The sequence below is a fragment of the Drosophila kikkawai genome, chromosome 3L (genome assembly GCF_030179895.1).
Source record: "Drosophila kikkawai strain 14028-0561.14 chromosome 3L, DkikHiC1v2, whole genome shotgun sequence".
Taxonomy (NCBI): domain Eukaryota; kingdom Metazoa; phylum Arthropoda; class Insecta; order Diptera; family Drosophilidae; genus Drosophila; species Drosophila kikkawai.
Genome location: NC_091730.1, coordinates 7,176,199 through 7,203,572, shown reverse-complemented (window position 1 = coordinate 7,203,572; position 27,374 = coordinate 7,176,199). Strand labels below are relative to the sequence as shown.

The following is a 27,374-nucleotide window of genomic DNA, read 5'->3' as shown; positions in this document are numbered from 1 at the left end:
TCCTCTGTTCATCCAGTTGCCGTTGTTCACTGCAACAGCTCGGTTCGGATTAGCTCCTCGTCCTTAACTGCTCTTTTTTACCGTTATTTCGCGTAGTTTATCTCACTGGTTAACCGTTATTTCGAGTTCATCCTGACTGAATTTCGTTCATTTGAGAGGATTGAGTGTTGATAACCTGTGATTCTGTGCGTTAAAACTTCCTGTAAGATATTTAAACAATAAAATGGACTTTAGTTTACCGAAGGATATATAGTATCTGAATTACTTGTGAAAGCCTTAAATAAACAGAGTGATATGAATAAATTGCCTTGAGCTACAATTTATCTAAAATAATATTGACACAACCACACGAGATTCATTAAAGTGGTAAAATATTGTTTATGAAATATATTTTTTTACACGTTTATATTGTGTTTATCAGACATTTAATCTTTAACTTTACATTTTATTTCCACTGGCTTGTTTATAATCCAGTTGTTTTAATTGTCCGATCGTGCTGAAACGCTGTAAACGGTTGTAAGATATTTATCTTCGGCCTAGTATTAAATTAAATCGTTGTAGTTCGAAATTACAACCCATAAGCCTATTTTTTGTGGTTTTTGCTGTTTGATTTAATGGATAATAAAAACCTTTATACATGGAATTAACAAATAAAACCCTCTCTTACATTAACTAATGGAATCTTTATTAGATTTTCTGAAACAAAAAGTGTAGAACTCCGTCATGTCCAATCAACTGTTCTTTCTGAGTTTGGCCGACATATTCTCTGTGTATCCTGCCATATTCAAGGAGCAAAGCAAGAAACTAAAAAAGACCAAGCAGATCTACCTACCCAGCGATGAGGAGTGGCAAGACAAGATGTATTATATGCTTCTGGAGATCCAGCGTCATGTAAACGACTCCTCCGACGAATCGCTCTCGCTTCAGGATATCAACAAAAAGGAAAAGCCTCTCTTTGATCCTCTGAGGATAACCAAGATTCTGACTCCGGGTATTAGTCCTAATGGACGACGTAGCAGAACTCTAAAGTACTGTCATTCCACCACGGTGAAGGTCAAGCTGAAGACGGGAGCCCGCTGGACTTTGCCCACTATCGCCAGTGCCGCCAAGCTGCTCCGCAAGCCACCGATAATGGTGGATTTTAAAAACGAGCACGAGATGAGATTAGCTTACTCCTTGATCTACGATGTCTTCCGATGTGGGTAGATCCTTTTGGATTGTAGTTTCTATTGCCATATTGAGTTTTGATGTTTCTAGATAAGATTGTGATGTCGAATGCCTTGAGCGATGTCTGCTTTTTTGAGCAACACAAAGAGGTGAGTTAAGGATATAGGGATGCATATAAAATATTGCATACTTCTCGGCAAATTATCTGCTTTAAAAAACACAAGGAAACCTAGTTTTTCTCAAATTTTAAACTAGTTTTATTCTAAATCCTTTCTGTTTAGTATATAAATGACGAGCAAAGAATTTGGTTAATGCTTTTCGAACTCTACGATCGCCAGTTTAAAGGCCGTAACTCCGAGGAAAAGGGTCTCCAGGCAAGTCTCTATAAGGAGGCAGAGGTTACAGGTGGGTGTTTACGTCCTATTATATATCCTATATAATCAGAAATTCTCAACAGAGCTGGCGGACGTTCTCTGGCAGCATCGCATCCGTCTGGCTGCCTCAATTTCTAGGATGCGGATACGGGTGGGAGCTCTTCGGCTCTCTCAGTTGCTGCCCATTCACCTGCAGAATGAGAAAGTTGCCATTGCTGCTGCCAATCCGGTGGTCACGGGATGGATTAATCCGTTCTTAGTGCGGTGAGTCAACGGATGCTAAAAGTTTCTCCTTAAAAAAGTATATAAATCTGATTTTATAGAAATAAAGAAGAGGCGGATAAGATACTCACCGAAATGGGCTTCACTGTCCATGGTCCGGATGATGAACAGCCGCTTCTGGAGCAGCACTGCAAGTGGGATAATATTTGCCCTTTGGTCATATCCTGTATACCCAAGGACCGCAGCGAGTTTACCAAATCCAAACTAATGACCAAACACTATTTTATAATGCAGGTGAGATATTGGAGCTATTAAAAAGTTGAAATCAAGTTTATAATAAATAAAGACCAGAAATAATTCTCTGTTCCTTGGTTAGTTAGTTAATGAAAAGCATAATATGATTGATCTATATTTAATCTTTTTTTTTATTAATAGGATACATAGTTTCTAGAGATAAATAATAAACTTATAAGTTTAGGTGGTGATTATTAAATCACATTTGCACAGTGACAACCTTAACCTAAGGATTAATACTAACGGAAATGTGGTCAATATTTTTATTTTAAGTATTAAAATTACGTAATCTTTGAATGTTCAATAAATTAATATTTTATTTTATTTTCCTTCTTTGAAAAAAGTTACTTCTAAATGATTACGAAAATAAGAACGACCTTTAAGTATTCATAAAAATTACTGGAACGATACGTACATACCTACTTAAGGCATTTTCTCGCTAAAAACTGGTTTACATTGTTTAAAAATACAATTTTCTTAAAAAAAGTGGTTAACGAAACTGCAAACGAGCAACAAGCAATAACATTAATTAAACATTAATTAAACTGCAAGGGTTGCAAACTTCGGCTTTTCGAATTTATCTTCCTTTCTGGCTTTAGCTTAAAACACATATTGTTTTCCAGGACAAAAACTTTACCTTTGGACCTGCCATAATGTCCAAGTTGATGGATTACTTTGAGTTGGATGGGGATATTCTGCAGACCCACATTGGATCCCCGCGATCCACTGCCTATTTGGCAGCCCTTTTCTACTCCATCAATCGTGTTAACAACTTCTATGTCTATGGAGCTGGTGCAAATCTAAAGGATTATCGCCGCTATATGGAAATGATTGGAGTAAACAATATCAGATTGTTTGGCGATGCCTTCACCTCGTTTCCCATGGAGTCCAATCGATTTAGAACTGTAGTTGGCATATTTGCCACGCCACCGAACTCCTTTAGCGCCATTTCCGATCCCATAGACTTGATATGTTCCCGCGGCGGTGATCTTAGTATGCTGGAGGTTCTTACCGAATCGGAGGTCAGTGACGAGGGTCGCCAGCGAGTGGCCATGATCCTGGAGGAACAGCTGCTGACCTTGACCATGTCAATGTCGCGTCCCCAGGTGCAGTTTGTCCTCTACCAAACGCACTCGATTGTGGGCACCGAAAACGAGGATATGGTGAAGCATGTCCTGGAACTGATCAATAAGCTGGCTTTGGAGAAGCATCGCAATGCCTACAAGGAGCTGAAGCGTTTGGAGGCAATAGCCGAAGCGGAGGCAGCCAACATTCCCGCAGCTGCGATGAGCAAGGATTCACCCAGGAAAAAGGATAAGCCATCGAATCAGCCCGAGGTGCCAGCCCCAGGATCTGGACCAGGTTCAACTGCCCCACCGTTGCCCAGAGTGGATAGCATTGATCTGATAGTCACACCCGATATCGATGAGTTTGTCCAGGATATAGTGCCGGACATATGCATCAATCAGGACGATTGCATCAAGCAGCAGGCCACAGGAAGCTACCTATCCCTTGTGCGGCGGAAAACCCTGACCCATCTGAACGAGAAATACCTAATCCGAAGGGCGGAACAGAGAGGACTCTTTGGCAAGCCCGAAAAGGATACCAAGGAAAAGGCCAAGCCCAAGGCAGTCAAGCTGCAGGAGCAGCAGGCAGAAACCACGCCCCAGGACATGGGCTATGATCAAAGGAACTCGGGCCGATCCAGTGCCCAACAAATAGTAAGTAGCATATATCTACATTATTGTACACTGGCCGAAAAAACCCTGACCGATGGAACAATATACACAAAAAGGCTGTTAGACTTTACACTTTATTGTTAACAAAAACAAATTTGAAAGGTGGGCGATTGTTGTTAAAAAAAAAAAAAATCTGAAAATACACAAAAATGAGGGATTTGTGGGAGATATAGGCGGTAATGTGACTGGAGGTTGAGGTTGAGGCGTGGGGCTATGTACACTCGAGTCTTATGAGCTAATAATTAACATGTCCATACTGTCTGCGGATCGATCATCGTCGATAGACACGCGATCGATGTCATCATTATGGGCCATCATCCGTTGAATCATTTTGATCTGCATCATTATCTTGTACCGATATCGACAGGCGCGTTTCCTATTATCTCAGGCTCGTGTTTATATAGAATACTTTTATGTCACTGGGATTTCGAAGGGTTATTAGTGTAAATTACATCAAGTTATCAGCATTTCTGTGGGTTTTTATCAACTTTATTACGACCTCCCATGAATTTTAAGTGTTTTAATTATATTTGATAAAATTGTAAATAATTATTCCGTTATTTGTTTTAATTACTGTGCTATGTATTATTCTTTATCAGTATGAACACTTATTTTTATTATTATTTGTATGCCTTCACTTTCTATTATTTTGTATTATCTTTATCTATATTCACATGATTTGTATTATTTGCATGTAGTGCTGGCGTAATTACATTTATTTGTATCATTTATATATTAGATTATTCATTTATTTGTATTCACATCATTATCATCTTCTGAGGATGCAAATCCACATCGTCTCTCAGTTCATCGTTATAATTATTCACATTACTTTAATCTATATTCACATCCTATAATCTGCAGCCACATCACGCCGTACAATCATCGAACCATTAGAGAGGGTGAGGTTTGGGTAATTAGCGTGAGGTGGCAAGCACTTTGCCTTGGCTTAGTCACAGGCTCCAAGGGATTAGGTCACGCTGCATCTCGGTCTGCTTATCTCATGGAGATTGATCGGGTCACTGGGAGATCGTCGTGTTCCTTACTTTTTCCAACCACTCATCGATGAGGTCTTGGCATAGTTCTGGCTCTTCTGCTGCTGATAGTTCTGCTTGACATCCGCCTTCTTGCTGGAGTAACCCATTCCGGAGCCCATGCTGGAGCTGCTGCTGCCATTGTAGCTGAAGCTGGACTTGAAGGTGGGATTGCCGATGCTCTTGAACATGGGATGGTTTTTGCCGGCGCCGACTGGTGGAGCTGCTTGGTTGTAGTAGCTCTTGTTGTTGGACAAGTTGTTCTGCTGCTGACCCTTGTCGGACATTTGGCGGGCGTAGGACGAGAGACCCAGACCCACGGCGCCCATTCCAACACCCAAGCCTACTGTGCTCACTCCCACTCCGCCCATGCCCACGCCGTAGGCCTGTTGCTTGTGGCTGGTGCTAAAGGTGGCCGCCTGTTGGTCACTGGCCAGGGATCCGCTCTGCGTGTAGAACTGCTGCTGCACTTCGACTATGTAGCGGTAGGCCTCCTCCATGCTCTTTGGGTTCCTTCGCAGGATCATCGAGTGCGTGGGCTCGGGCAGGTGATCGCGGAACACTTGAAGTGTGATCCTTTCGATGTCCTCCAACGCGTACAGCGTGTCGTTGTGGGTCAACTTTCTGTTGATCAGTCTGTGCTTTAACTTGGCCATTTTCTGGTAGTAAAGCTCGATATTAGAGTCCAAAACAGCACTGCGTATTTTGTGTATTAGGGAATAGCTAGACTCCCTTTCCGCGTAGTTGTACAACAGTTGATCCTTTAGCTTCAGCCAGGACTCGGCCTTCAGTAGGTGACCGTTGCCGGCTCCATTTCCGTTTCCCACGGGAGCGCTCATCTGCCGGGTGAAGACAGCCTCCCGCGCCCGATCCGTGCACTTATTCTTGATGTGTCCTATCAGCTGCGCTTTGTAATAATCATCGAAACTATTTATGGCCGGCATTAGGGCCTCGATTTTGTGAAGGAACTGCGGCAGCTTGCCGGGATCACTGCCATCGAAATTCTCAATAAGCTTCAGGCGACTGAGGACCTGATTGTATTTATTCACAAACTCGGGATCCATTTTGCATATGGGATTCGTGACCCTTTTCGTTATGCTACCGTTATTATATAGCTAAAGATATGGCTTCACCGTTCGTTGCGTTCGCGACGACGTTTCGGGAGCGACTGTTTCCAAATTTGAAATCACCGCCACAACGACTGCGACGCGCCAATAATTGTTGTGTATGGAAAAACAGATTTTAGATTCTTACAAATGTATAAATTAACATTCATTAACATGAATTTTACTTGCAAGACCCCAACGACAACGGATCGGAACGGAACGGCCCGGCCAGCTAGCTCCCGAACAGTGGCGGGTTCTGGGTTTTCGCTTTCGGTTTTGATTTGGGTTTGCGAATTCGAAATCGACACGAACCGTGGTCGAACCGACACTGAACTGAGCAGATCCGAACCCGAACAGAAATGAACTGACAGAATAAAAACAGAACGGAACTCAACAGCGCCCGCCATTCATTCGGGTGGGAGTTGGAGATTACCTCCTACCAGTGGAGTATGCAGGGTATAATGAGCATTTTCAGGTGGTATGGAGCGGGAAAACTTATGAAGGATTACTTGTAGGCTTCTTTGGGTTCTAAATTAATTAAAAAAAGGTGTCTTAATCTTAGAGGTTTCAAATCAATCGAATTTGCTTTGAAAAATATGCAATAAGATGGTTTCAGGTTTATAGTAAATTGTAGCATACTTATAGACGCAAATTAAATTATAAAACTATTTTTGCGGCTGCTTCCTAGAAACTTGTTCCTTTTTGGAATATTAATTAATAAAATCCTTTAATAATAAACGTAAATATACAAAATTAAAAAAGTTCTATTCTATTTTAAAATTTCATATATCAGAAATTACGTAGCCGACTAGTTGAACAGTCCTAGGAGCTAGGATACCTAAGGCTTAAATATTTTTCAAATACCATCAGTATTCTTGTATATGGTTATTAAAAATCACACTTCTAGGTTTAAAATAATTAAAATTTCATCTACCGGAAATTACGTAGCCGACTAGTTGAACTGCTTAACAAGAGTTTCGATATTATAAATACCATTAGTGTTTTTATGGTTTCAACATTAATATACAAATATTTTATTGATCGAAATTATTCTATTTACATTTTATAAAATATATTTCAATGCACTAAAAAATATAACCAGTTAATAAAGTTCAATAGAGGAATTTCTGCTTTCAAAAAAATATATATTTTAATTAGTTTTATGTTCAAAAATAACGGGTAACCAGAATGTCGTGACTTTCCCCTTAATGTTGCTATTTGCTTACTGTTGTTGTTGTTAAGCACGCTGAATCATAGGCGCACACTCACACGAATGCAAACATAGCGACACCCTGCGCACTCGATCGCGCTTAGATATTGTCGGTCAGATAGAGATAGAGATAGTGCCAACCCAACGGACACGGGCACACACACACACACACACACACACACACAGTGGCTGCCCGACGAAAACCCCAAAGCACGCACATACCCCCTAATACACAACATCGAAGACAACAACGAATTTCATGAAAAAGTGCGCACAAATCGCTTTAAACGAAGCGTTAGATTTGTTTTTATTTGTTTTATTTTGCAATTCGCCATTGTTGTTGTTTTAATTGTCAACGGCGATAGACGGATAGAGATAGCTAGACTCAGTGAGAGCGAGAGAAAGCACACAGACACGCGAGGATAACGGCAAATGATCGACAAGCAGCCGATGCTGCTTGACGAGGAGTTCACCCTGTTCGCTTGCACTGCTTCGAAATATAACGTATACGCACACTAAATTCCGACTCTATTCACATGCAAATTATTACAAAGAGCAATTGCATTCAAGGTCCTTTCATAATTTCAGATTTTTCCGAAGAATCTAATTGTGTGGCTCACGCTGCACCCTGCGCACTCGATTGCTCATCGCTTGATCTGCACTCAATCGACCCCAGCAGCATCTAATTCAGCTCGATTGCCTCCAATCTTGACACGTACACTAGGAGAAAAAAAAGTATTAGCCAAATGAGTCATATACATAATTAAGCCATTAACCTGGGGGGAAACCTTACATAGACGAAACGTTTTACATTAAATTTAACAATTAACATTTTAGGGCAATTATCAAAAGTATTATTTAAAAATTTAATTAATTTATTTCTATAATATTTTACACCAAGAGAAATGCAAAGTTTGATTTATTTTATTTATTTATTAGAAATAACCATTCATTTTTTTTATGTGAATTGAACTTATCATTTTATTTAGATAATGTCTTTCACGGCAGTGGGTTTTTTCTTTGACAGCTTTATTGAAAGTATGATGAAGCTTTTCTTTGAGTGCCCTGGGCTACACATACCAGCGCGCACCTTTATTAGAGCTAGCACTGCTTGGCGGTTGCCCCGCTTAACCCCGCCTTTCCCACCCAATGGGTCGCTTTTAAGGTCTGCTGCGCCGGCGTGCGCGGTTCAACTAATTAGCAACAATTTCTGAGCGTTAGCGGCTTGTAAAACTGTTTAATAATAGCAAAAACTTGTCGGCGTGTAGTCATCGACGAGGACAAATAACAAAGAAACCGAGGCAGACAGCGAGAGAGAGAGGGTCGGGGCAGAGATTAAGGGGAAAGGCGGGAGTGGGTTCCATTGGGGTGCTAATTTAAATCCCGTCTCTAAACTGATAAGCGGATTTAATTGCTATCAACTTCGAGTTGGATGACTCGGCCTGTCGCTCTTGCTCTTGCTCACCGCACTTTGAGTACTTTGCCTGCAACTGTAATTTTTATAGTTATTATTTTCAAGTAGACAACAACAGCGACTTCGAGTTGCCGCTTTGATAAGCAGGTTCAGGGACATCCCCACACCCATCCGATCCAACCCAGCCACGGCCCAACCGATCCGCACGCCCACAAGCGAATAATAATAAATACCTCTGCCAACCTTAAGATACCAATTTCCAGTTAAAAAAAGATAATAAATCATTTAGATAATGACGATATATTATTATTTCATTCACAAGTGTTATTATCAAGTGAGATACTTTTTACAAACGGAAGTTTTAGGCTTTAAACTTAAGGAATCATGTGGTTTTGTAAATATATATATGGATTTCCTATTTGTTTTTTGCAAAACAATAAGACAGGCTAACGTTTATGATTGTTATAAAAAACCGATCGTGATAATTTGATAAAAGATATTTATAAGGGTAGTAATTAAGATATGAAGGTAGAAAGTTTCCAAAACGTACATTTATTTTTCATTTTAAATGGATACATAGAAGGAAATCTTGGGGAAGTAATTTCCAATTATATAATCTAAAGGATTTTTTAGGAAAATCAGAACTTAAGCCAAAAACTTTAAGAAAAATAAATCTTAAATAAGCAAACTTCTGAAAAAGTGATTTTGTTATAAAGAAAATTCCAAGTAATCAACCGATTTTATGAGATCCAACCGTTAAAAACAAAATACAAAATTTAAATAATAAAATACGCTATTAATAGGCCCGCCCCGCATTTCGGTTTGCATTGTTGTCGAATGCCAGGTGTTAAAATTATATACAAAATAGCCCTAGCCCTGTGCCCAACAGCGAATTGTTTATTATTATTTATTTGTTTCGCCATAACTCATCTGCACTCAAGTGGAAGCCCCGCTCGATTCGTATCATTTGCAAGCCAAATTTGGCGCGAATTCTTTGCAAACATTTTGCGCATATTAATTGTGTTCTCAAAAAAATATTCAAAAAAAATTCTGTTCAATTGTTTGGGAAACTAATTACGTGCGCGCGCGCTCGCGCCAAATCTCTTTGCAGCTCCAGCGTTTGCAGCGTTCGACGAGCGCCAGTGCGATCCGTTCGCACCTGACCAAGGTATCCTCCATTTATCGGCGGCCCATCGCCTTCAATTTCATCAGGCGCGAGTGCAAGCGTTTTTACGTCTTGCCCGTCTACATGGTGAGTGTTTCATATTTCTGTTTTTCCCCCCAGACAACGTTTAGGGCCAGCAATAATATTTACAGCCCCCACCCCTCTTATACACACCCACTAAAACCCACCCACTCGCAATCCGAATCCCGATTTCAGCACAGCACCAAGCAGAGCATTCGATTATGGTGGCAATACGCGTACAAGTGCGTCACGCCCGCCGCCTCGGCTGATGCGGTGTGGAATCCAAATCTGAAATTCCGGCTACACTGTAGCCGGCAGCTGCGGATACGGAAATTGCGACGTGGTCCCTGGTCTAGAAGGCAGCCCCTCCGGCTGCATATCAACGACATCAAGCTTTTGTGCCAGGTGCGTCAGCGGAGTAAATAAATTAACGAAATGAAAGTCCAACTAAAAATCTGGTTTGAAATTCAAACGTTGAATGTTAGCCGCCTTTTCAGGGCAATATCTATCGATTCCAATCAATCGTTTCAAGTGTTGGTTAATATTTATATTTTTTAAATTATTTGAAAAACTTAAAATATAATAAATTATTTGTAATTAAAATTAAATGAAACCTTCCCTCTACAGAAAGAACCAAGAAACCCAACAATTATGTTTAAATTTTAAAGTATTTCAATTAAATGTAAACATTTTATTTAATTTACGAATAGTACAGGATATCGAGTGAATTAATTATTTAATAAAGGAACGAAAAATAGATTTAATAAGCAAATTATGAATACAATTTTGTGAAAGAATAAGGAACATTTTATGAATGCATTTCACAAAAGTTTATAATAAAAAACCCAGGAAAATATTTAATTACACTAATGGATCTTAAATAGTAATTGAATTAAACAAATGACTGGGAAAATGGAACAAAGGATTCTCTATCCACAATGTTAAGTATTCTATATGGTATTTGATTTATTTATGCTTGAGCGGTGATTGAGTACAAGTAAAAAATATATATTGTGAATGCGCTTCAATTTGAAATTGTCGGTCAATGTCCTGGGGGTAAACACCTTTTCAATGACTTACGAGGCTGAGTAAATGGAGTAGTACGCTAGGGGTTATAGTTATAGTTGTAGAGACGTAGTAATGCTGATCCAATTATTTGCCACAATATATTCTATGAGAGTCCCATGCGCTATGCTGCAAAGAGCAGATAAATTAATGTATATTTTTGGGAATTCTCTCTATATGTAAACCCACCTGGCATTTACTGCTGCAGTACCATTGATTCAGGCAGCTCGTACACTCGTATATTGCTTCATTAATCTGGCAGTGTTGGCAAATTTTCTCCTCCTTTCCGTTTGTGGTGGAGGCATCTCTGTGCTGCTGCTTCTTTTTTAGGCCCTTACCCGTGTTCGAGGCTCCCAAAAATGTGGGTTCCTCTTCTTCGTAGCGGTAGCTCGTGGAATGTAATTCATTGTCCTGCAGAAAGAAAGCAGAATTTGTTAATAATTAATTTTATTATTATCCAAAAGGATGGCTAACCTGTCTTTTGGCTTGATTACGCTGGAAAACCAAGGGACTGCTGTTGGACAGCGGCTTGAGTTGCGACTCATTCTCCAAAAAGATTTCCCGGGCCGACATTTGACTGTAGTATGGATGCTTTCCTGGAACCTGCAACTTATTGAGGGAGGAGGAAGCGGCCAGATTGGGCGTCGAGTTGCTCATCTCATGAGCGTATCTATAAATATTTTAGAAAAAGTGGATAAATATAAATATAAGTACATTTCGATATAAAATTATTATATACCTTTCTTGCGCTCGGTGTAGCCTGGGTCGCTTGCTAGCTGGCGGAAAGTCAGAGTTACGTTCTAACTGCTGTAGCTCTTCTTCTACATCCTGGATCCCGCGCATCAATGCCGGCCCCAAGGGCAGAGAATTTCTTCTATAGTTTTGTTGATGCTGTTTCTCCTCGAAATTTCGAAAAGATGCAGCTAGACCTTTTTCCTTCAGACCCAAAGCTCTGCAAAAGAGATGTAAGTATTTTTTTACCAAATAATTTCCCATTACTCACCCGCGCAGCCTTTGTATATCGCCCTGTGCGACCTCCACGTTGTTCAGGCATTGCTCAAGGGATGTTGAGGCCAACCTGGAGGGCAACTTGTGAATATGCTCCCCGAACAGTAACTCCTGTAACTCGTATAGCTCTGCCGTGCCGCACCCCTTGTTAATCACCGAGGGCAGCAACTTCTTGATGATGGACACTCGTTCCATACGCTCCATTCGTCCTCGAAGCTCCACCTTCATGCAACGCAGATGTAACAGCCGATTCCACTCATCTTCCTTTTGGGCCAAGAGTTTGTCCAGCGTTTTTATATCTAAGTCGATTTCCTCCATGAAAGACTTGGGATCTGGACTCATTGAATCCAGTTTTTCCTTAAAGATCGCGTCCAGGTCTGGGAACAGCTCCTTCAAGCGATGATGGAAGTTGGCATTGGGGTTTTTGAGATCAGGAGCTGAAGGCTTTTGGCGTGGAGACTCCGGCTGACCAGCCTGCGTCTGGGTGGACACAGTCTCCGACCTACGTGGCTGCGGCTGTTGCGGCACAGCAAAGTTGGTGGCATTAACCGGAACTTGGGGTTGTTCTTGCTGCATTTGAGCTTGTGGCTGATGTTGTGGTGGAGCCTGCTGTGGAACAGTGGGCCGTGAGGAGTTAACCTGCAGTGAAATTCGTGTGGGGCCAGCCGGTGTTCGTGGTGTGCCAACTTGAGCTGGAAGGACTCGTTGCGTACCGAATGGAGCTTGAAGAGCTCCTGATGGGGCAGCCTGCAGGGGGACGGCGGCCCGTGAAGGATCATTCTGAGCTGGAATGTCCCGCTGATGACCGACCTGAGCAGGCTGAGACCACTGTAATGGAGATGCATACGGAGAACAACCATAAACTGGAACTGTTACAGATGAAGCCGGCTGCTCTGGTGGAGCTACCACAATGTTACTCTTTGTGGTATGCGGTAAATTATCCGTAGGATAGGAGATCTCCATGGGCACTGCCGGCGGTGTGGGAGTGTTCAAGCTGTGCGAAAGTGCAGCCAGATTGATAGGCTGCTTGGCGTTGGGTGACGGTTGAACCAGTGTATATGGTGAGCTTAGTTTGAAGGCGGGCTGGCTCTGGAGAGAATTAACTGCTGGGCTGGCGACATTGGACGCTCTTGGTGGCTGCATTTTGAGCACTGGAGTTGACTCGACCGAGTTCTGTGCAACAACCGGATGAAATTCAATAGTATCATCTTCATCGTCTACAACACGACGCTTTTCGTTGCTCAATGGAGGCGTCACCGAACGACGCCGCTTCAGTGTGACATCCACCGCCATGGGTTCCTCAGCTTCCTCCACATCATCCTGCTGTACCAGAGTCGTATCTGCAGTTGCCTGCTCCAGTTCCAAGCCGGCGGTGAGCGTATCCAACTCAATTCCAGCTTGACTTGGTTGCCTGGGCTCTTTTATCATAAGGAACTCCTCCAGCACGGAGGAGGTACCGTTTTCGTTGGACTTGTCGTTCTCCTGCTGCTCCAATTGTGGCTGTACTGGTGGCGGAGGCTTTATTATCTTAGCTTTGTTCTCTTTAATGGGAGTTACATTTGCCGCCTTGGCTTCCTCTGGTTTCTCGGGGGAATCCTCATTTTCGGTATCGTCCAGACAAATAAGTTCTGGCGACTGGCTGAGACTGCGACTGTGACTGCGTTCAGAGCTGCCACTGCGGTCCAAGGAGCGGCTGCGGCTCGGACTCCGACTAAGGCTACGACTATTGCTGCGACTGTAGCTCAAACTTCTGCTGGAGGAGGAGTAGCGTCTTCGCCGTCCGCCCGACTTCTTGTCCTTCATGTGCAACTGATATTTCCCATCACACTGGTTAATGTGTTTGCCCCTGGAAATGAAGAGGATTGTTAACCAATTTTGGTTAGACGAGGTGCGGGAATAAAACACTTACCACAGGAGACTGCGTCGCTTGAGAAAAATGTAAGGGTTACGGTAGGGTGCGGAATCCAATTGCCTGATCTGGCGAATGGTTTCGGCGGGAGTTGGAAGCGGCTCTTGCTCAACCACAGAAGCGTCCTCCGCTACCTTGTCCTTTCCTGCGGCATCCGCCGCAGTCGGACTCCCATCGTCATCGGGTTTCTCGGAGGGCTGTGACATAGGTTTGGCGTCCGGTCCCGCTTTTATTGTCGCCGTACCGGGGCTGGCTTGCTTGCTAACCGCTGCCTCCATTAGAGCGTCGTCGTCCTCCTCCTGGCTGTATTCGTCGCTGCTTAGCTCGGAGTTGGATGTGTCGTAGATCTCCACGTTGGTCATCGCGACAGCTGCAACTGCACGGACAGCATCAGGTATGTACATAATGGACACACAAACCCCCCGAACTCACGCGCTCACGTCTGCAAAAAGGCGACACCAAAAGCGTCTGCCGGTTAAATTTTCGGCCTCCTGCAATCGCTGACCTCAGGCGATCACAGAAAGTACCGGAAACCTTGGCCCCACACACCTCAGAACGTGCAAAGCGCTTTTATAATCTGTTTTTTTGCTTACCTGCAGGCGAATGTCGCGAAATTCTTTAATAAAAAGAATTTGGCATTTGGCGAAATAAGAAGTCGGCAAAAATCGATGACACTATCGATAGTGCGGCAGTCGATATTGTAGTGTGACCGCAATCTGTTCTTTCGAACGCCATCTGGCAACACTTCGTTGCATCGCTGGCGAACGGTCACACCGCTGGCTGCTCACAAAAAAACAAATCAAGTTCGCACAAAAACATTGCCAAAAAGGTAAATGGCGGTTTCTAAAATCCAGTGAATTCATCAAATAAAGTCTTTGGCAATTAACCCCTTTTGGCGGCGTCATACACGTAAACAGTGGTTCAAGTGCGGTTTATATTGGGTTCGTTTGTGTTATGTGTATGTGTATGTACTTCAGGGAATAACCGATAAGAGCAGCTGCGGGATTGATAGCCCTGTGGGTGGACTTTGTTTTTGATAATAGTGGGTGGTGATGCGATCGCGGCTCAGATCAGCAGCGCAAGAGAGTGATAACCGTAAACCACACCACGTCACACCACCTCACGCCTTTCCTATGCGGACACAAATACACGTACACGTGTACGTCAGCTGCCCCCGTGGATGTGTTCGTGTGACCAAAGAACTCTTTTGTTGTTGTTCTCTATATAGCATATATGTAGTAAATGATCGAAAAAATGAATTAATTAAATACAAGCAAGTTGACCAATTGCATGCAACAATAAAGCGTTGATTTGGTTGACTTTTGGCGTATATATCTTCAATTAAATCAGCGCAGGAACACTGAACTCATATGCATATGAAGCGAATAGATAAGACTTTGGCCGAGTTAAGCAATTTACATATAGTTCCCTTGGAAGTTTGTTCAGTTTCTTGGGGAATATGTGAACAGAAATTATATTATGTTCATGATAACCCTAAAGTTGACGTTTCTCTATCTCTGTGTTATATCATAATCCCGGAATCATCAACACTTTTTGAACTTTGCTTAAAGTTTAATTTTAAACCTTATATAAATAACGTTCTAAAAGACTTAATTATATGGTTTCAATTACATTTAAACTTTAAATTCCTACGAGCATAGTTATTTAAATTAAAGTAAACTTGGCTTAGTAATACGTAATTTATGTGCATTTCACACTTTGTTCCCTCTTTTTAAAGAGCAAATAAAGCTGCTCGGGAGCTTCTACTGTAAAGATATCTTCGCTTTGCCCCATAACGACTACCTGTCGCACCTTCCGAACGGACTTTGTCCACAGCGGCTACTTTTCCACGGGAGAAGTCATCGATTGCCGCTGATTAGATTCCCTCAGCTGCTTCGACTTAATATATAGCCATAGCCAGTCCCGATATCTGGCGAATATCTCTCGGGTGCTGCTGAGGTAGCCGCGAAAGTGTTGCCCCAGTCCGTTGCCAGCCGGTGTGGGGTGCAGGTGCGTTGCCTTTCCCGCTTTTGACGCTCTCTTTCAACTTAGCCGCGTGTGTGAATCCGAACAGAAACCCCCAGAAATTTGCGAGTGAGTGCGCCGAACGCTGTTTAACGGCCATAAAACGCGTGGTTTACAGTGGCCTTAGTGGGTTTACGAGCTCCGTTAGGGTCGGGGCGTTTGAAACCTGCAATTAAAGTTTCGATTACGTAAAGATTACTGCAGTTTTTTTTATTGGTTAAGCATTTCCTACTTGCAGATCAAAATGGTGTCACTGGAGAAGCTGAAACAATTGAGACTGATCCACCTATGCATCGCGCTCACCTTCTTCACCAGTGGGCTGTGCATCAACTTCATCCAGCTGTTGATGCACGTCCTTATAAAGCCCATTGACAAGCGACTCTTCCGGAAGCTGATGTACTACCTGTGCTACTCGCTCTACTCCCGTGAGTATATACAGCTGCGAATATCCTCCAGAAATCCTTGTTACAGACTTTGTACTCCCACTCACAGAAATTGTCTTTGTGGCCGATTGGTATGCGGGCAGCAAGCTGACCGTCTATATGGACAAGGATGACTACGAGAAGTATGCTGGCAACGAGCATGTCCTGCTGGTCATGAACCACAAGTACGAGATCGATTGGCTCAACGGCTGGATGATCTGCGACAAGCTGGGAGTCCTGGGCAACTGCAAGGCCTATGCCAAAAAGCCCATTCGCTATGTGCCCATTATTGGCTGGTGCTGGTGGCTGGCCGAGTTTGTCTTCCTCAACCGCAACTTTGACAAGGACAAGACCATCATCACGGAGCAACTTAAGGTGGTCTATTCCTATCCCGATCCCACCTGGCTGCTCTTGAATCCGGAAGGTACTCGCTTCACTGCCGGCAAGCACGAGGCATCCGTTAAGTTCGCCCAGGAGCGGGGCATGACGGTGCTGAAGCATCATTTGATTCCGCGCACCAAGGGCTTCACCGCCAGCTTGGCTCCCATCCGTGGTCTCTGTCCCGTCATCTACGACATCAATCTGGCGTACAGGCCTACAGACAAGGTGAATATTTAATAGTTTAACATTATAATTAATTATTTAAGACCAATATTATAAGGCAGCTAAGTTTGACAATAATCGAAATTTTAATTTTGCATATATACTTGTTAGATTAGCTTGATCACCGTTCCTAAACATGACCGTCTACCTATTGCACTGCAATCTAATCTCACCTAGTTTTCAAGGTTTCCGTCCAATTATCTTGTTCAACAAAATGGCAATAATCCACCTTGACGAAATCAGTTTATAACCACTTTAAATAATCCTGTCAAATGCGTTCTCGATTTGGATTTGAATTTGATCAGCGAGGAAGAATTTTAGCTTATGTTTAGTGCATAAAACTCAACTAATTGCAGGTTATTAGGGCCTTAAATAATGAGAGTTTGCTTATATTTAGTGAGAGTGTGAAAGCCATAAAGTTAGTCATAAAAGCGAGTCATACTAAAATTTAAGCTACCATTTTTCCCACTGGTTTCTAATTATACTTTTATCGCCTTTATAGACCCCATCCACCATGCTTAGCCTGCTGCACGGCAAGTCTGTGGAGCCGCACATGCTGATGCGCCGCATTCCCCTTGAGCAGGTGCCCGAGGATGAGACAGAGGCCGCCACCTGGCTGCAGAATCTGTTTGTGGAAAAGGACAAGATCATCGATAGCTTCCTGGAGACCGGAAGCTTCTTCAAGACCTCCGGCGTGAAGGAGGTGGCAACATACCACATCAAGCCTCGGCTATCTTCGCTGGTTAATTTCGCCTGCTGGGCGGCATTCTCCCTGTTATGCATTTTCTATTACCTGGTCACGTCGCTGCTGGCGGCCAATTGGACGGCCTTCATTACGTCCCTCTCCATTCTGGGACTCTGTAAGTATTTGAATATGCGAATCCCTTGACCCTTAACTTATTCAATTGAACTACATTGCAGTCTATTGGATGATGGGCCAGGCCATCAACAAGACCCAGATTAGCAAAGGCTCGAGCTATGGAGCCGGATCTGGCGCCACGAAGGCGAGCACAAAATAACTTGCAATTTTCCGGCATTTAGTTTTGATTGTTGACGAACTCTCAATTATCTACAAGTGACTTTGTAAAAAGGCAGCCAGCCAGTCCCTCTCACAAATCTCTCTGCTATAAAAAGGATCAATTCGCGACTCCTGGACTGGGCTGGACTGAATCTAAAGTGTTTTTGAACAGAAATTAGTGCATGTTTTGTCTAAGTTTATGGTTACGAGGTAACTCCCGCACACTGGAGCCATCAATTTGCGTACATATGTAGTTGGTAGTTGTATACCTAAGTGGAAGTTTAATTGTTTGATCGATATTGTATTTTGGCGAGCATTGCAATAATTAAATTAAACAATAGTATGTGACGAGGTTTGTTTGTTTCTCGCTGATAATGCAAGCAGTTCACTGATAACGGCCAACAGCTGGTGAGCTGAGCAAGCAAGCAGTGCTGCGGTATGTATTACTGGCAAAAAAATACTAAAAGTGTCAGCGGGTAATCAGTTTCACTGTCGCTTATTACCATATATAATAATTAAAACATAAATATCATGCTTACCATAGTTTCCTGGTTATCTTTATCACACCCATACCGCTGAAAGGTCCAAAAGTCCTGTGCCAACAAGCGATAGTACGTATAACTGAAGGCGGAGACGGAGAGCCACTAACTATCAATTATCTTTACTCCACTTGTTGCGCAGACATAAATTTAGTTATCAGCATGTAAAACAGTTTCGGTTCCTTATCCTTCGGTTCCTTATCGATCGGAAGCATTACACGTTCCGTTAGTTCAACTGCTTGCCCTTGGCGACACAAATACATAAACGAAAACAGCAGTCGTCGGTGTTCCGAGATAAGCATTGCTGCTGGTCCCCCCATTAACTGATAACAAGTGATTAAAAGCCGGTGGTTTATAGGTTTCTGGGTGTACTATCGACGGGATCTATATCACTGGCAAGCTGCCTAGAAGAATTCACTTCATTCAGTTGAAATCTGCCGCCTGGTAGAACAAGTTGTCACTTCCTGGCCTGGTCTCTAGTTTTTTAAGATTCCAAAGAGCAAGAAGAGTGTGATAGTGTGAGTGTTACGATACAGTGTGTTATGGCAAAGAGAATACATTTCTATTTATGTTTATTTAAGCTTGTTTACCTAAAAATAGTTCACTTAAAAAATATTGGTTTGTTCTTGTTGTTTTCCAAATTTAGTTTAGTGACTTCATTTAAAGACTCTCCTAATAATTCACTCAAAAGAGGCTTCACTGTAGATGTGTATGTTTATAGCCGGCGTGTTTGTCATAATTTAAGCAGTTCATGACACATTGGGAGCAAAGTTTGAGTGGGCCATAACTCGATATCGCTCGCTGGACATATTTATTAACTATGTACAGAGTCTGTAGTACAGACATTCCAGAACATAAAATTCAAGGTGTATTACGTAAAGTTTGCCTAAATTTATATTGGTATTTATAGCTGAGGATGGCGCAACTGAAGGGATTGGGGCGACTGCTGATCGCTGTGACCTTTTTCACGGCCGGCTTCTTTATAAACATTGCCCAGCTCTTTCTGATCTTGGTGGTGAGGCCTTTCGACAAGCGTCTCTCCCGAAGTATTATGTACTATCTCACCTACTCCTTCTATTGTAGTAAGTATCCAATAGTTAATAATAAGTTAAAAATTCATTGACTCACGATATCTCCCTTTCAGTTCTGGTTTGTGTGGCTGAATGGTATGCCGGTGGCAAGCTGAGGGTCTACATCGATCCCGAGGACGAGAAGAGGTTCTTCGGCAAGGAGCATGGCCTGCTTCTGATGAACCACACGTACGAGATCGACTGGCTCACCGCCTGGATGATCACGGACAAGCTGGGAATTCTGGGCGGCACCAAAGCCTACGCTAAGAAGATGCTCCGCTATGTTCCAATTGTGGGATGGGTCTGGTGGATGGCCGAGTTCATCTTCCTGGACCGTAACTTCGAGAAGGACAAGATTGTGATCAAGAACCAGCTAAAGGAGGTCTTCTCGTATCCGGATCCGGTGTGGCTGCTTTTGAATGCAGAGGGAACTCGCTTTACTCCGGCCAAGCACGAGCTGTCCGTGAAGTTCGCCCAGGAACGGGGTCTTCCCGTGCTCAAGCATCACTTGATTCCGCGAACCAAGGGATTCACCACCAGCCTGCCCACAATGCGAGGCATCTGTCCAGCCATCTACGACATCAATCTCGCCTTCAAGCGGGATGCCGAGGTAAGGACTTCAAGAGGTTCTTTAACTATTAAACAAATGTTAATTAATATTATTTTATAGCCAAAGCCCACCTTGCTGTCGCAGTTAAATGGAGAGCCCGTGGAGCCGTACATGTACATTCGACGAGTGCCGCTGGAGCAGGTCCCCGATGGTGAAAAGGAGGCCGCTGCCTGGATGCAGGACTTCTACGTGGAGAAGGACAAGATCATCGACAGCTTCCATGAGACCGGAAGCTTCTTCAAGACTTCGGGCGTGAAAGCGGTCCCCGAAAAGATCTACAAGCCTCGTCTTAGCACGCTTCTCAACTTTATTGGCTGGGCCAGCTTCGCTTCTCTAGGAATTCTCTACTATTTGGTCACCTCATTGATTGCGGGCAACTGGTTTGGATTCATTACCGTTGTACTAATCCTCGGAGGCTGTAAGTCTTGAAAGCTTAGCCGAAAATATCTCATTAATGACTTTTACTCTTATTTTCAGTTTATGGTCTTATGGCGCACGCCGTTAATGCCTCGAAGATCAGCAAAGCGTCTGCCTATGGGGCCGCTGGCAAGAAGTAGGTTCGAAGAGTTTTGGGAACTCGGCAACATCTTTTTTAATGAGATGGATTATATTTAATCATTACTCAACTACATGACAATAGAAGTAAAGTACATTTTGTTGAATGTACAAGTGAATGAAGTTAAACTGAATAAAAAGTACTGAAATTAAATTGATTTTATGGCTAAGAGAAGTATATATAATATGTATTACTTGGCAGAACTTGTTTAACGGTTTTTTAATGCCTTTTTTGAAATACATTTTCTCGATAGCCTGCCTATCGTCACCAGCTGAGCGCAAGCAGTTCAAGACAGCTGTCTTGGTGGTATATTTACGGTATTTTTTACCACCACTGATATACGTACGTTGAAAATACAAGTATTCCACCGCTCGCCAACTTCGGTCATACCGATTACTTCCCAATTTTTTACAAAAAGTTCCAATGAAAATTAAAAAACATCTTTTCGTACCTTTAATGCAATAATATGTATATATTTATATATATATATAATATATAATATGAAGGTGAGTCGGTGCATCATTAGTGCAGGTAGCGGTTCGCGACGAATCATCCGACGAAAGTGAAAAGTGAAACGTAACGAAAAGTATTGGGAGAGAGAGTTCTGTGGAGTCCAGTGTTTTTCCTGGGGGCTCAATTGGCGTTCAAGGACTGCCCGCAGGATTAGCGACCGCTGGGGTCGGGCGGGGGTGGTGCAGGGACCACAAACCGCTCAGGTTTCTGGCCACAAATCCCTTTGTTCGCGTCCCAAAAGAAAGCGGATGGCTGATGACGTTGAAAGCGAGTTACGTTTATGTGCCCCATTGTAAAGGTTGGATTACCTGCCACCGTCCAACTACGAGTGTGCTTGAGGAGCTCGGACTCCTTGGGCGAACCTGATCCTCCGGCTGCGGCGCCCCCGAAAAGTTATCCAGGAAGTGCAGCCTCGGCATATATGTATGCGCTCCCCCCCATATACATACAGAGATATACTTGCATGCGTGTACAAATGTCGCCACACACCAACGCGTATGGCCAGCACCTGTGTATGGGTGTGTGAGTGTGCAAGCGAGAGTGTGTGCGTGAGAGCGACAGCTGACGTTGGGGGTATTGCAAGAAGAAGAGAAAGACGAAAGCGAAACTTTTTTTTTTCTGTGCCACTTTATGTGTCCAACGAACGATCATCGGTGTAAATGGGGAAGAAATAACTCTTTTATTTGTATAATCTTGACTCGGACCAATTTTGGTAATAACTTACATATGGGTATATTGTAAAGATATCTCTTAGAAACCATAATTTATTTTTAGAAATTTAATTATCATGATAACTTTAATAACTTCCTTGGTATTATATTTCTTTATTGGTTAACGGAGATACAATGAAACTTGACTTCTTGTTTTCTATAGTTGGTTAGTTTTATTAAATGTAATAAAAATAAATACAGAGTATTCAAAGTTACCCAAAACTTGACTTCCGTATGCTTCCCATCCGCAGCATGCCGATTCAGGCTCCCTCATGGACAGATTTTCTGAACTGTCCCATCTGCTGCAATGAATTCGCGGCCAGCCAGCGCTGCCCGGTCAGCCTGGGCTGCGGACACACCATCTGCAAGCTATGCCTGACGACCCTCTACAACCGGCAATGTCCCTTCGACCAGGTGAGTCCTCCCAGCACTCTCCTAATTCCACATGCTCCTACAAGCTTCCTATTTTTTACAGACCGTGATTGTCAGCGACATCGACAATCTGCCGGTTAACCATGCCCTACTCCAGTTGGTCAAGGATTCGGAGCTGCTGGAGCTGGGACCTCCACCGCCCAGTGTCCAGAAGCTTGAGCCGGATCAGCTCAAGTGCTACCAGTTGGGCCAGCGATGCATTGAGGAGCTGGCCCTGCACTTGAAGTCCTTCCTTAACCTGAACGGCAATGGCAATCTCCTGACGCGACCCATGCAACGCAAACTGGTTACCCTGGTCAACTGTCAGCTGATGGAGGAGGAGGGAAGGGTGCGGGCCCTGCGAGCGGCAAGATCCTTGGGAGAGCGTACAGTCACCGAGCTGATACTCCAGCACCAGAATCCCCAGCAACTTAGCTCCAATCTGTGGGCAGCGGTGAGGACTAGAGGATGTCAGTTTCTCGGACCCGCCATGCAGGAGGAGGTGCTAAAGCTGGTACTCTTGGCCTTGGAGGAGGGATCTGCGCTCTCGCGAAAAGTGCTGGTCATGTTCGTGGTGCAGCGCCTGGAACCGCAGTTCCCCCAGGCCTCCAAGACGAGTATCGGACATGTGGTGCAGCTGCTCTACCGCGCCAGTTGCTTCAAGGTGTCCAAGCGGGAGGCGGACTCGTCACTGATGCAGCTCAAGGAGGAGTTCCGCACCTACGACGCCTTGCGTCGGGAGCACGATGCCCAAATCGTCCAGATAGCCACTGAGGCGGGCCTCCGAATTGCTCCGGAGCAATGGTCTTCCCTGCTGTATGGCGACGTGATGCACAAGAGCCACATGCAGAGCATCATCGACAAGCTGCAGACGCCCAGCTCCTTTGCTCAATCGGTGCAGGAGTTGGTCATCGCATTGCAACGCACCAGTGACCCGGCCAAGCTGGCAAGTCTCCATCATCACTTGAAGTACCTGGCCAACATCGATCCCTGTGCGGAGGTGGCTCCCTGGCCGGATTTGGCTGAAGCCTTGGACGCGGTACGCCACTCGGTGGTGGGGCTGGTCAACTTTCTTCAGCACCATGGCGTGCGCAAGGCCCAGGATGGAATCAGTGGAAGTGGCAGTGGCGGAGCAGCTACCAGCAATCCCAAGTACAAGATCAGCCTGTGCAGGGACCTCAACGTACGCAGGGTTTGTCCCAGAGGTGCCAGCTGTACCTTTGCCCACTCCCAGGAGGAGGTGGAACGCTATCGGGCTCGTAATCGTGGTAAGCACATGAAAACACCACTGGGCCTGCAGGGGCCGCCGGGCATTAGTGGCGGAGCCATCAAGAAACCGCTAGGCGAACAGGATGGAGGACAACCAATGGGCATGCCGCCGATGCTGCCTGTGTCGCCGATGCACTACATGAGCTCACCGAGGGGCGGATATCTAGAGCCCAGTTTGGGTCTCTCCCCCGGAGGTGGAGGATTGCCAACACAACAACCGCCACCACCGCCGCTGCTTCATCCATCGCACCACAGTCCCATTGCACGACTGATAGTGCCCGGTCGCTATGATCCCCGCTTCACCGGCTACGGCGTGCCACCGCCAAGGAATCCTTCGCCGAGGGACTATCAAGGCAATCCGGGTCCAGGAGCACCTCCGCCTTCGCAACGCAATCCAAACCCACCGAGCTTCAGTGTCAATAACAACATGCACAAGGGCTACATAATGCCCGGAGGCGGTGATGTCTTCCACATGGGCCATCCCTGGGAGCATGCCTACCTGGGACAGCAGCAGCAGCATCCTCAGCATCCCCAACAGCAGCAGCCACCGTCCAGCAAGCCGAATCCCAGCCGACCGTTGTCGATTTTAGCCGCAACAGCTGATACCTCATTTTATGAAAAGAAACCGCCGAATAGTGTAAACATAGATCTGGACAGATCCTCGGAGTCCGATGTGGATGTTCTGCCTCTATTTCGTCGCTCCAACAACAACAACATCAACAGCAGCAACAACAACAACAACAACAGCTCCCACACTAACAATAATAACAACAATCACAGCTCTTCGCTGCTATTCTGGAACAATTCGAGCAAGGAGTCAGCGAATTTTGTACGCTCCGATTCCATATTGGATGACGATGCGTCTACGTTTGATGTGCCCACCGGCTCCTCCATGCACAGTCGTTACGGTCCGATTTGTCCCAAGAGCAGCACAGGCTCTGGTTCCACCAACTGGAACAACTGGCTGCTCGAGAACGACATGAAGAACGCCGAGTTCCTGAATGACAAGAGCAGCGATCTGGGATATGGGGGTGGCTACAAGAGCGATAGGAACGATAACTTCAATGCCAGCAAGGTGAGTGGGTGTGGCGCCATGAGGGAGGGGTTGTGTTTGCCTTTCTAATCTCTTCCGCCTTTGATAATTAAATTCACTCGATGAGTAGTAGAGGTGGAAATAAATCAATGTTCTTTACCTTTATTTCGATTTATTTCGAGCTCTTGTAGTGATGAAGAATTTATGCTTCAAGGGTGGGAAGGTTGTGTGCCAACTCTTGTATAATTTGTTTCTGTATCAGATTACAAATCTTCAATCCCTAATCATTTATATTTCTATTCCAAGCAGCAGCAGCAACCGATGTGGGGCAGAAAGCCGCAACTGATGTCGGAGGACAGCTTCGAGGGCGGCATTGATAGTGGCATGATGCTGCAGCTGGAGAAGAACCTGGTCGATATTGTCGATCCCGATGACAGCGGCATCAAGGTGGACTAGGCCACGGTCCTGGGGCACTCTCTCACCCAGAGGATATTTCTATATAGGGTTTATATATAGAAGGAAGGAGAGTGGGAGAATATGTATAATGCAATCATTTTACACATCGTTAGAAGGTTTGTACCGCACAGTTCAAACTCTTTGGTAGAATTTCAATTGTAACCGTAACTGTAGTTAAAAAAACTGATCCGACCGATCCGTTATTGGATCGGAGCCAAAACAAAAAGAAACATCAACTGGGTTGGGTACCGTCTATTAGAATATATTAAATAATTGTCTAATTAGTTCATTGTTCAAATTTTGTGTGGAAAGAAAATATGTGTTTATGAAATCACGTTAAATGTGTTAAGTTTTCACATTGCGGGGAATATGTGTTGTCGTCGTCGTAGCAAATGAATAACAAAAAAGCAAACCGAAACAAAAACTCAAAACTTAGATTGTAAATGTTTATGTCTAGCCAAGAGTTCAGATTCAGATGGTAGAAATCCCCGCAGAAGCAGGAGGAAAAGAAGAATGATACAGAGTAGTGAGAACGTCAGGCATTATCCGAAGACTTTAAAAACAATTCTACCCCAGAAATAGAAAGAGATGCACTAAATTATTGTATCGTGATCACAAGACTAAATAACCAAAATCCAACAATAGTGAGTTTTTCCGTCATCCCCCAGATTATTTGTGATCAAAAGATGTTTGATTGAATGTATAATGTGCATAGGTATAAACATATATATTTTTTTTAATTATTAACTATATTTCAAAACGCTATTTTTATATACAAAACTAAAAAAAAAAAAACTAAAAATATTATAAAACACATACACAAAACACACATGCACACACTGAGCCACACTCTAAGGACACGAACGATCGATCATTTGTATGTGTGCGAAATGAATGTTTATATTTCTTAAAGAAATTTTAATACCGCTATTGTGCGATGTTGTTAACTATTGTACTATATTATATTAAATTTATTGAAAATAAATTAAAATCACGTCCCCAAGCGAGAACAAGACGAGAAAGGAGGAGCAAGTGGAATGTCTGACAGGGCTTTGAGAACATTTACACACACACCACCTACTTACTCTCTCTCTCTCTCTATGTCGCCTATATAAATGTATATTTATATAATAGAAACTAACCAATTTGTGCGCTCTATTATTAATATTATATATTAATGTCAGTTGAGCCCGCGTTTTGCTTTCAAGACTTTGTACATCATTTTTATTTTTCGTATGCGAGGAGAACGAAACAAAAGTGACAAAGAGATGATGAAGCGATGATTTTTTGTAACTTGTATTTGTTAAGCGATGAAATCAGGAACCTTTATATATATATAATTGCTGCGCTTGATCATAGAAGAATACACAACATATACTATATCTTTACAAATATATATATATTTATTGTTAACGATGATGTTTCGATGCCGTGTGTGTAGTAGAATCCGTGTAAGACTATATTCCCCTGCCGCGGCGGGGAGTATGTGTTCAGTTGTGACAGCTATAGTTGAAATTGATCGAAGCAATTTAAGAGAAAACTAAATGCGTACATTTAAATGTATATTTTCCTATTACTACTCAGAAACTAAAGCATTCAATGTGAAAATGTATAGAAGAAGAGGGCCAGGCGGAGGCGTACTTAATTCCGGATGGATACAGGTCGGGATCCATGGCAACGCCGCCTGTCGTCAAGCTCTCCGCCTGGCCTGGGCTGTGGTGAAGTTTTTAAGCTTAAACCCAATGGGTTCAGTTCATAATAATAATATTGATAATGATAATGATAATGTATTTGTTGCGTTGAGTTTTGTAACTTTATAATTTACAATCAGTCCAGCAACCCGCCAATGCCAATACCCCGAAAACTCTGACCGGAGGCTCTTTTTGATACAGGTCGTGCCGAGCAATTCACACATACTTACACACAGACATTTTCTATTTACACACACACAATGACACACACACACACATACACACAACACTTATTTAAATGCATATATATTTATATAAATATGTTAATTAAATGTATTTTTGGTATTATCACTCAATGTTTCTACCCTAAGCAAATTTTCGAGTTCTGTTAATCAAAGTGGAAGAGAAAAGAAAATCTATACAAAAAAAAAAGAAACAATTATTTATTTTATTTACCAATAAATTTTCACAAAAACCTTTAGTTCTTTGAGTTGTGTTCTCTTTTTCCTGTTTTCCCTCTTTTTATATTCTTAAGTTTGCGATGAGATAATGTATGAGACATATCAGAAGATGGGTAGAAAGGAGGGTTAAGAAAGAAGGTAACCAAGAAGCTTAACAAAATAACCACCCGCAGAATAAGACACACCCACAGCAACCACCACCACCAGATAGGAAATTGAACAGATACAATACTTCAAGAAAGAAAATACCTATAGTTAA

The 27,374-nt window shown here is 43.3% G+C and overlaps 6 protein-coding genes across 10 annotated transcripts; 4 read left to right on the top strand and 2 right to left on the bottom strand.

Moving 5' to 3' along the window:
• Positions 1 to 723: 723 nt before the first annotated feature.
• On the top strand, positions 724 to 10,434 carry LOC108071505 (uncharacterized). Its single transcript, XM_017162269.3, has 8 exons — positions 724 to 1,198; positions 1,258 to 1,316; positions 1,449 to 1,572; positions 1,625 to 1,805; positions 1,865 to 2,057; positions 2,681 to 3,778; positions 9,672 to 9,812; positions 9,942 to 10,434. The coding sequence occupies exons 1-8, from the start codon at positions 724 to 726 to the stop codon at positions 10,170 to 10,172; spliced, it is 2,502 nt and encodes an 833-aa protein (XP_017017758.1). The 3' UTR covers positions 10,173 to 10,434.
• Gagr (Gag-related) lies at positions 3,905 to 6,278 on the bottom strand. Its single transcript, XM_017162268.3, has one exon. The coding sequence runs from the start codon at positions 5,892 to 5,894 to the stop codon at positions 4,839 to 4,841; it is 1,056 nt and encodes a 351-aa protein (XP_017017757.1). The 5' UTR covers positions 5,895 to 6,278; the 3' UTR covers positions 3,905 to 4,838.
• A 253-nt stretch (positions 10,435 to 10,687) lies between the features above and the next one.
• RAF2 (RING-associated factor 2) lies at positions 10,688 to 14,434 on the bottom strand. Of its 2 annotated transcripts, none has more exons than XM_017162260.2 (7): positions 14,322 to 14,434; positions 13,729 to 14,104; positions 11,815 to 13,665; positions 11,551 to 11,763; positions 11,286 to 11,481; positions 11,001 to 11,222; positions 10,688 to 10,940 (listed from the first exon to the last, which is right to left on the bottom strand). In XM_017162260.2, the coding sequence occupies exons 2-7, from the start codon at positions 14,088 to 14,090 to the stop codon at positions 10,899 to 10,901; spliced, it is 2,886 nt and encodes a 961-aa protein (XP_017017749.1). In that variant the 5' UTR covers positions 14,091 to 14,104; positions 14,322 to 14,434; the 3' UTR covers positions 10,688 to 10,898. The 2 variants fall into 2 exon arrangements, with proteins under 2 accessions (XP_017017749.1, XP_070142255.1); XM_070286154.1 differs by lacking the exon at positions 14,322 to 14,434 and adding an exon at positions 14,161 to 14,295.
• A 14-nt stretch (positions 14,435 to 14,448) lies between these two features.
• Agpat3 (1-Acylglycerol-3-phosphate O-acyltransferase 3) lies at positions 14,449 to 18,144 on the top strand. 3 transcript variants are annotated; one of them, XM_017162263.3, is made up of 5 exons: positions 14,449 to 14,557; positions 15,992 to 16,178; positions 16,246 to 16,781; positions 17,281 to 17,638; positions 17,700 to 18,144. In XM_017162263.3, the coding sequence occupies exons 2-5, from the start codon at positions 15,998 to 16,000 to the stop codon at positions 17,795 to 17,797; spliced, it is 1,173 nt and encodes a 390-aa protein (XP_017017752.1). In that variant the 5' UTR covers positions 14,449 to 14,557; positions 15,992 to 15,997; the 3' UTR covers positions 17,798 to 18,144. The 3 variants fall into 3 exon arrangements, with proteins under 3 accessions (XP_017017752.1, XP_017017753.1, XP_017017754.1); XM_017162264.2 differs by having other exon boundaries at positions 14,505 to 14,669; XM_017162265.3 differs by lacking the exon at positions 14,449 to 14,557 and adding an exon at positions 15,686 to 15,822.
• A 1,107-nt stretch (positions 18,145 to 19,251) lies between these two features.
• On the top strand, positions 19,252 to 20,724 carry Agpat4 (1-Acylglycerol-3-phosphate O-acyltransferase 4). The gene is made up of 4 exons (XM_017162267.3): positions 19,252 to 19,417; positions 19,480 to 20,015; positions 20,076 to 20,433; positions 20,493 to 20,724. The coding sequence occupies exons 1-4, from the start codon at positions 19,252 to 19,254 to the stop codon at positions 20,570 to 20,572; spliced, it is 1,140 nt and encodes a 379-aa protein (XP_017017756.1). The 3' UTR covers positions 20,573 to 20,724.
• A 220-nt stretch (positions 20,725 to 20,944) lies between these two features.
• On the top strand, positions 20,945 to 27,135 carry roq (RING finger and CCCH-type zinc finger domain-containing protein roquin). 2 transcript variants are annotated; one of them, XM_070284937.1, is made up of 4 exons: positions 20,945 to 21,077; positions 22,046 to 22,208; positions 22,270 to 24,549; positions 24,814 to 27,135. In XM_070284937.1, exons 2-4 carry the CDS (start codon positions 22,047 to 22,049, stop codon positions 24,961 to 24,963), a joined length of 2,592 nt encoding a protein of 863 aa, XP_070141038.1. In that variant the 5' UTR covers positions 20,945 to 21,077; position 22,046; the 3' UTR covers positions 24,964 to 27,135. The 2 variants fall into 2 exon arrangements, with proteins under 2 accessions (XP_070141038.1, XP_017017802.1); XM_017162313.3 differs by lacking the exon at positions 20,945 to 21,077 and having other exon boundaries at positions 24,817 to 27,135.
• The last annotated feature ends 239 nt before the right edge of the window (positions 27,136 to 27,374 follow it).